The sequence below is a fragment of the Lucilia cuprina genome, chromosome 6 (genome assembly GCF_022045245.1).
Source record: "Lucilia cuprina isolate Lc7/37 chromosome 6, ASM2204524v1, whole genome shotgun sequence".
NCBI lineage: Eukaryota > Metazoa > Arthropoda > Insecta > Diptera > Calliphoridae > Lucilia > Lucilia cuprina.
This window is the reverse complement of record NC_060954.1, coordinates 53754487-53763872: the sequence shown is the minus strand read 5'-3', so window position 1 is coordinate 53763872 and position 9386 is coordinate 53754487. Positions and strand designations below refer to the sequence as shown.

General features: G+C 30.4%; 1 protein-coding gene across 1 annotated transcript; it reads right to left on the bottom strand.

Annotated features, from left to right (window-relative positions):
- Nucleotides 1-3085: 3085 nt before the first annotated feature.
- On the bottom strand, nucleotides 3086-8909 carry LOC111685321 (odorant receptor 7a-like). Its single transcript, XM_023447578.2, has 3 exons — nucleotides 8146-8909; nucleotides 3487-3847; nucleotides 3086-3418 (listed from the first exon to the last, which is right to left on the bottom strand). The coding sequence occupies exons 1-3, from the start codon at nucleotides 8907-8909 to the stop codon at nucleotides 3365-3367; spliced, it is 1179 nt and encodes a 392-aa protein (XP_023303346.2). The 3' UTR covers nucleotides 3086-3364.
- Between the last annotated feature and the right edge of the window lie 477 nt (nucleotides 8910-9386).

The window sequence follows — 9386 nt, the reverse complement described above, 5'->3', positions numbered from 1 at the left end:
CTAGTCTATAGTCTAGTCTATAGTCTAGTCTATAGTCTAGTCTATAGTCTAGTCTATAGTCTAGTCTATAGTCTAGTCTATAGTCTAGTCTATAGTTTAGTTTATAGTATAGTTGTAAATATCTCTATATATACATACTTAAGTATGTTTATAAAATGTACATGCGCTAACTTAAGTATATGTACATATGAATGTATGCAAATACATTAGAGATGTTTATGATCAGATATACATATAGAACAAATAAGTCTATATGATCAATACTAGTTGTTAAGTAGGACATTAAAAGAATAAGTAATAGTAAGTAGTCAGTTTTAGAGTCCTTCATATGACAACTATAAAAGGAAATTAAGACCAAGTATTGGCCGATCTTTTTTTAAAAAAAATATGTAACTTTAATTTTTATTTAAACACTTATGTAAGGCAATTTTTCTTTAGCTTTGCCCTGGACTAACAGGAATTTATTTGCACAAATGGAACCATGAAATTATACAGAGTCAAATACGTACCATTTTTACAATGTTTATCGTTTAACATTTCCTTTCTCTGTTTTTGTATGTGCAAATGTATAACAAAAGAATTTCCAAGTAGTAAATAATTAGTAAAGGACGAAAATCTGTCTTTTCTTATAAAATTAACAGACGAAAATGTAAATTTACAATTCAACCTGAAAACAACTTAACAATGCTCGACAAAATACATTTTGTGCTTGTGTGAACACATTAAGGTGTCCTACAGAATAAACGTTAAGGATACGATAGTACGATGGAAAATCCAAATCAATAACATTAAATCAATTTTTGTCTCGACAAGAGAAGAATTTCTATTTAACAAGATTTGGTCTGAACAACTACTGACCAAAATTTTGATAATTACGCCTAGAAATTTTTAAAAAATACCTCCTTTATGTTCACATTTTTGCAAGTATTTATCGCATGTTAGGCCAAGGTAGTTCTTTGCAACAAAAGAAATGTGTCTTATGTATTGCTGGTACATATTGTCTTGTTGTGAATATATTATATATTTCATAGATCTGCCCAAAAAAACTTAATATATTTATAGTGATGGATCATTTTATGACTAAAACTAGATTTGAAACTAATTACTTCTTGAAAACTCAAAAAATTTAAATTTTACACTAAAAAATAACCAACAAATTCAAAATGTTTATGAGTACTCCTATTGTATGTGTAATGAATACAATAATGTTAATATGTAAGTATATATATATGTATGTGTCGCTTGTTTGGTTTATATCAGGATACAGGATGTGTGAATATTAAAGTATCCTTTACTTTTATATATCCTGTCCATTGTCCACTATGTCTGTATTGCTTATATGTACAATGTACATATACATATGTATTTATATATAAGTAAGTATTTATGCTGACACACAAATATCCATTTTTAATAGGGTAAAGCAAAATGTATTCCCAATAGAATAGAGTACGATTACTCTATTCTCAATAGAGTAGAAATACTCTATAAAGGAGAATTGCAGTATTCCGAAGAGAATATAATTACTCCATTTCGAATAGAGTGGAATTTCTCTATTCCTTATAGAGTACAATTACTCTATTCCGAATAAAGTAGAATCACTATATTTCGAATAGAGTAGAATCACTCTCTTTTGAATAGAGTAGAATAACTCTATTTCGAATAGAGTAGAATCACTCTCATATGAATAGAGTAGAATAACTCTATTCCGAATAGAGTAGAATCACTGTATTTCGACTAGAGTAGAATTAATCAATTTTATGTAGAGTAGTATTTTTCTAGAGAATACAGTAGAAACACTCTATTACGAATAGAGTAGAACCACTCTATTCCGAATAGAGTAGAATCACTTTATTCGAAAGAGAGCAGAATCACTCTATTCCGAATAGAGTAGAATCACTATATTCCTAATAGAGTAGAACAACTCTATTCCTAATAGAGAAGAACAACACTATTCCTAATAGGGTAGTACAACTTTATTCCTAATAGAGTAGAACTATTATATTCCTAGTAGCGTACAACAACTCTACACTGAGTAGAGTAGAATTACCCTATTCCAAATAAAGTAGTATTACTCTATTCCGAATAGAGTAGAATCATTCTATTCCGAATAGAGTAGAATCACTCTATTCCGAATAGAGTAGAATCACTCTATTCCGAATAGAGTAGAATCACTCTATTCCGAATAGAGTAGAATCACTCTATTCCGAATAGAGTAGAATCACTCTATTCCGAATAGAGTAGAATCACTCTATTCCGAATAGAGTAGAATCACTCTATTCCGAATAGAGTAGAATCACTCTATTCCGAATAGAGTAGAATCACTCTATTCCGAATAGAGCAGAATCAGTCTATTCCGAATAGAGTAGAATCAGTCTATTCCGAATAGAGTAGAATCACTCTATGTCGAATAGATTACAATCACTCTCTTCCGAATAGGGTAGAATCACTTAATTTCGAATAGAGTAAAATAACTCTTTTCGAATAGAGTAGAACAACTCTACTCCGAACAGAGTGAAACCACTAAAATCACTCTATTCCGTATAGAACACATACAAACATAACACTGTACCTATCTATTGTTGACTTAAAACAATGCATGAATATCCTTAAAAAAAATAAGCAAGAAACATAAACACACCTACATACAACAAGCTCTTTATTCATACGTTAGTAAGGAAGTAAATTTTACATGTATTTATGTTTGATTTCTTCTTTCATTTTCCTTCACTAGTAGTATTTATTTGCATACATGCCGTTGTGTTTGTTTTATCTTTAACACAAGTGTAATTTTAAGGATTATTTACGAAAGGAACTACTTTACATAAATATGTGCATTTGTATATAAGGTAAGTGGGTATGTATGTATAAGACATACGTAGCTATGTATGTAATTAAGTAGTTGTGCAACTTAATAATGTTATTTTTTAAATGAAATAAGTTTCAACAAAAGTATATGGTCTTTGTTATAGATTTTGTTTAATAGTTAACAGTTATACACAAGTAATTGGTTATTTTTTATTCAGAATCTTTGTAATTCTCATTTAGTCTATTGACTATTCAATACGCTAGTACATGGGTTAATTATGGGGCTAGTCTATAGACTAAAACTAGTTATTCCTACTTAGTTTTTGATGAAAAACTGTGTTTATGAACTGTATTTAAGAAAGTGTTGGGTAAGTGCAAATTGAGACAGATATGGTGCGATCATTACGAACTTTGGCAGTTTTACATAAAAGCTCTGCCGATTTTGTTAAAGTACATTTATAATAATGATTTAAAAAGTACAAATCAGAAGGCGAAGATGTGTTTTTACATTTTTCCATAATTTTCATTTATTTCAATATTTATTTACCCCAAAACTTTAATTTTGAACTTGGCTAAAGATCGTAAACATGGAAAATGAAAAACGTATTATCTGCAAAATATATAAACATATATAATAATAAAAAAAGAAACAACAAATAATAATAAATAAAAACTTACCGATAAAAATGTTTGCAATGTTACCGGTGCCAAATTACCAGCCAATACCGTATTCGTTTTCTGTGAACGTTGCATAAATATTATTAACATTTTACGAAATTTCTGATTTTGATCCATCCAATTGCAACGATACATCGCTGTTGTTAAGTAGTCACTTTTCTCCATTATCGTATTGACATGCCAACAGGTGGGAAATATCTGAATGAGAATGACACCCAAATATATAGAAGCGAAAAATTTCTGTGTTATATCACTATCGAAAGCAATTAAATTGATGGTTGTCATACACAGTGAAAAACCGGTAATGAAAAATTGTAAAAATAATGTGGCCGATATGACGGGACGTATGCATTCGAAATAACTGAAAGAGAATGGAAATTTTATATAATTTTAGTGAAATTGTTAACAATGTGTTTTCAATATCTTTTCTTATAATATTGTTATTGATAGATCGGTCCATGATAGTAACAAAATTCACCCAATTTGGCCTCCTATCTAGAGTTCTATAAATCGACTTTCGAATAATCGACTTTTTGTCGAAAAAGTCGAAGTCGACTATTTTGTTCCAAAAAAGTCGAAGTCGACTATTTTGCTCCAAAAAAAGAGAAGTCGACTATTTTGTTCCAAAACAGTCGAAGTCGACTATTTTGTTCCAAAACAGTCGAAGTCGACTATTTTGTTTCAAAAAAGTCGAAGTCGACTATTTTGTTCCAAAAAAGTCGAAAAGTCGACTTTGTAAATAAATGTCAAAAAGTCGACTTTGTAAATAAATGTCAAAAAGTCGAAAACAGTCGAGAAAAGTGGAAAAAAGTAAAAAACTCTAAAATAGACGGAAAACTCGAAAAAAGTAAAACAATAGTCGAAAAAAAGTCAAAAAGTCGGAAAAGGTCAAAAACTCAAAAAATGTAGAAAAAAGTAAAAAATAGTCGAAAATTTTAAAAAAGTGAAAAAAAGTCAAAAACTCTAGAATAGTCAGAAAAACTCGAAAAAAGTAAAAAATAGTCGAAAAACATCAAAAAAAGCCGAAAATAGTTAAAAAGTCGGAAAAAATCGATAAAATTCGAAAAGTCGACTTTTCGTTTCAACTATAGAACCCTACTTCTATCTATTGTTGATTGATTATAGTTTTAATTGTATTTATTTTGTTAGATTTGAATTAAAATTTGTATTTTGTCTTAGTTACAGTTGCAAGTTGCTGTTGTTGTTGTTCGGTTCGTTCCTATTATAATCAGAATTCAGTTTTGTTTTCGAACAATTTCCGTTTCAGTTGTCGTCTACTTAATGCTTTAATGCATTTGAGTTTTAAAATGTTTTTTTTTTTGTTGTTGTTCGTTGTCGCCATTGCTGCTGTTTTATGTTGCGCATATTTTAATCTAGTTTCTCTATTTTCGGGAGGAAAAGAGAAGCGATTTTCATTGTTATTTTAGAGTTTTGTCATGCCAAAAAGTTATACTGATTTTATTCTATTATTTTAAAGTATTTTTCCCACAAACACACACACAGATAAATATATATTTTAAGGGAGATATTTTAGTGATCAGTAGGAAATTGAGTCTTTTATGAGAATTCTTTCATTTTACTTTGATATTTTGAGTCATAACGGTAGATTTAAATCTCGATATAATCCAAATAGACTAGTCCATAGAAAAATTTATATTTTAGTCCAAAGACTTGTCAAAAGGCTGGTTTATAGACAAATCAATAAGGAAGCTAGTCCTTAAATTAGTCAGTAGCCTATAGACTAATCACTATCCTAGTTCATATACTTGTCAACAAGTTGGTCCATAGACTAGACAATAGGCTAGTTATTAGACTAGTCCATAGACTCGTCAATAGGCTAGTCTTTATACTATTAAATACTCCAGTCAATAGACTAGTCCGAAGACTAATCAAAAGACTAGCCATAGACTAGTCCATAAGGTAGTCTTTATACTATTAAATACTAAAGTCAATAGACTTATCAACAGATTAGTCTATGGACTTGTCCAAATACTAGTCAATAGACTAGTCAGTAGACTAGTCCATAGACTAGTCAAAAGCCTAATCTTCACACTAGTCAATGGATCAGTCAATAGACTTGTCAATAGGCTAGTCCATAGACTAATCAATAAGGTAATTCATATACTTGTCAGTTAGTTAGGCCATAAACTAGACAAAATTCTTGTTCATAGACTAGTCAATAGGATAGTCAATAGACTAGTTAAAAGTCTAGTCATTAGAGAAGCCCATAAACAAGTCAATAACCTGGTTCATAGACTTGAAAAAAGGCTATTGACTATTCTATAGGCTAGTCTACAAACTAGTCCATAGACTAGTGAATTGGCTAGTCCACAGACTAGTCAGTAGGCTAGTCCATAGACTAGTCAATAGGCTAGTCCACAGACTAGTCAACAGTCCATAGGCTAATCAATTGACTACTTGTCAATAGGCTAGTCCACATACAAGTCAATAGGTTAGTCCATAGACTAGTCAATATAATATTCCATAGCCTAGTCAATAAGCTATTTTATAGACTAGTCCATAGACAAGTCAATAGACTAGTCCATAGACAAGTCAATAGACTAGTCCATAGACAAGTCAATAGACTAGTCCATAGACAAGTCAATAGACAAATAGACTAGTCCATAGACAAGTCAATAGACTAGTCCATAGACAAGTCAATAGACTAGTCCATAGACAAGTCAATAGACTAGTCCATAGACAAGTCAATAGACTAGTCCATAGACAAGTCAATAGACTAGTCCATAGAAAAGTCAATAGATTAGTCCATTGACAAGTCAATAGACTAGTCCATATACAAGTCAATAGGCTATTAAGAAGATTAGTCAATTGGTTATTCCATAGACTAGTCCATAGACATATCATAAACTAGTCAATTGGTTAGTCCATAGACCAGTTAAATCATGGACCAGTTAAAACATAGACCAGTCAAATCAAAAAATAATAAAAAAGCTAGTCAATAGGCTGGTCAATTGGCCTTGTCCATATAAGAACCCATTTTGAAATGACTTAACTATCACTTCTTGACCATACAGACAACTCCCCTTTTTTTAAAAAATACACCAAATTTTCTGATTTTAAATGTTTTTTCTTTAACTAAAAACTTCCCCATTGGGTCTTGGCCAAATCCACTATAAAATAAAGGATTAAATTGTGTTTGAAAAGAGCTGTTAAAAGCCATTCGATGTGTATACATGGCACCTGTTTTAAATGTTGATGATATGCTAAGTACTTTTAGCCACAAAATTTTCAACAAAAAAAAAAAAGCTTACAACACACGCAGTAACAAATACTAACTATGTGGGGAGTTATGGGCTTATTTTGACACCACTTATAAGTTTATTTTTGGATTTCACATGTAGTTGTAATTCTTTTTTCTAACAAATATTGTGTTCAATCACTATTGTATGTATGTGTGTGTGCGTAGTTTTGTGTCTAACGAAAACGTGGTGGTTTTAAGTTAAATAATACTTATTAAAGAACAGTGGAACAAAAGTTTGTGTAATTATTTATATAACTTCAAAATTTAGAATGGAAATTTGATTAATTGCTTTGAATTTCTCTAACAATCTAGAAATCGTAACAAAAGATCCTTTAAATTTATCAAATTTTCGTCCCACTGTTAGTATTACTGGATTCTTGTTAAGACAAGTGTATTTCAAAGCATTCCACAATTCAAGCAATACTTCACTAACTACACGAGTTTACCACTCTACTCTCTGCACTCTGACTCTGTAGGACGTGTTATTTTAAGTTTAAGCGTGTTTGCAATTTTTCCTCCTTTTCTTTAAAAAAAAAAGATAAAACAGAACTCTTCCAAAAGCAAAATTAAAAGAAACTTTGATTATTTTTCTTAAGGCAAAATCGTTTACATTCACACACCACTTGCTGCGACCATATAATGTGTGTTCACGATGACAAGATGATTTTCTAGTGATTCTTTGGGAAATTTTGGAAAAATTGTTTTTGCCATGGAAAAAGTTTATTTTTTGCCCAACTTCACTCACTGAGTGATGAATTAAAAACTCTAAGGATAAAGGCAAACAAACGAAAAAGGCTTTACAAACAACGTTTCTAGTAATGGAAGTTAAAAAGCCTGGTTAGCCATGATTTGCATGATAATGAGCTAAAGTATTTGATTATTTTAAAATGTAAAATAACAATTTTGGGGAAAAACTAAAGAGAAACTTAAAAACTAAACTAATACAGCCTTTTTTCGGTAAAGGAGAAAATTTTATAAAAACTAAGAGAAAAAACTTTTAATATTAAAATTACCATAAGCATCCTTAAAAGAAATTTGAAAAGTTGTACTTTAAAGGCAACAGTAGATATCGGAGCAAAGAAGCAAAAAGACAAACAAGAAGCTATCTATCTATCTATCTATCTATCTATCTATCTATCTATCTATCTATCTATCTATCTATCTATCTATCTATCTATCTATCTATCTATCTATCTATCTATCTATCTATCTATCTATCTATCTATCTATCTATCTATCTATCTATCTATCTATCTATCTATCTATCTATCTATCTATCTATCTATCTATCTATCTATCTATCTATCTATCTATCTATCTATCTATCTATCTATCTATCTACCTATCTGTCTATCTATTTATTTTTCTTTCTTTTCGTAAATAACTACTCTACTCACCCCAACAGATTCTTATGATCCAATATACACATCTTCAACTCTTCGATATTTTCCTCAGCCGTTAGTTTTTTCTTATCCATACCAATTCTTTCTATACGATTCGCTAATGTCTTCAAATGTGCTATAACCATCGACAGATAACACAAAGGATAAACATCGTTGTTGGCATTTTGAAAAACCAAACAAGTTTGAGCAAAATTTTGATAAGCGAATGCCAGAATATAGTTTGACCTTGGATCGGTCAATATATTCGGAAACCAGCCACTATATACCAATCGGTCATTGATCCAGCCAATATAGGCAAATCCAATGGCACAAAAGCAGTAGATTGCAATATAAAATATATAGTAAAGATGACAATAATGTGTAGTATTTAGAATAATTCTACGATCTCGGTCTTGATGGCTACTACGCTCATCTAATGGCTTTAAGAATTCATTCGCTTTAAGTAATGCTCGTCGATGTACAAGGACGGCCAGTTGTTTAAATGGTGCTATTGCAATGGTAGTTGTAAGTGAAAGATTTGCCACAACTTCCTGCCATGAGTTAATAAGCCAGAGATTGGCTAACATTGAGGCTGGCAGACAGACACTGGCCAGTAAATTAAATACTGCAGAATATGTGTAGTACAGGATGCCCCATAAAATTGATTTAGTATTAGGCGGTAGATGCATACCCACAAAAAACCAATTCATCCAGAGATATTTGAAACCATTAGCGGAGTTTAATGGTTGTCCTAAATCTTTAGCTTGCATTACTGCCATTTGCTGTTGCTTTTGCTTTCCTTGTACTATATTCCTTCGAAGTGTGTATGTAATGGTCGATAAACAACTAAGGTCTATAGTAATACTCCAAAGGGTTTTTATATTCATTGTTTAACTTTTTGTGGGTGTGTCAATTTTTTTGTAATTAGTACTGTAACTACACTGAGAAAATAGAAGTGTAATAATTGAATTTATTTAATAATATTAAAAGGTGAAATTTTATTTGAAAACTGGTTAATTTTATATTTCTAATAAAAAATTTACTTAATTTTTCTAAAATATAGTTATTACAACTGCAATCATTTTTTCAGTGTATACATATTTCACTGTGAAATATTAAGGAAATGTCTTTATTTTTGCTTTCTATAACGTAAAATCTGTTACCTCTTTGTTTCAGGTAATTTAAACTAAATTAAAAACACATGTCCATGTACGTAATAGTTAAATTTTTAGCAACAATTATCTTTTAATAACGCA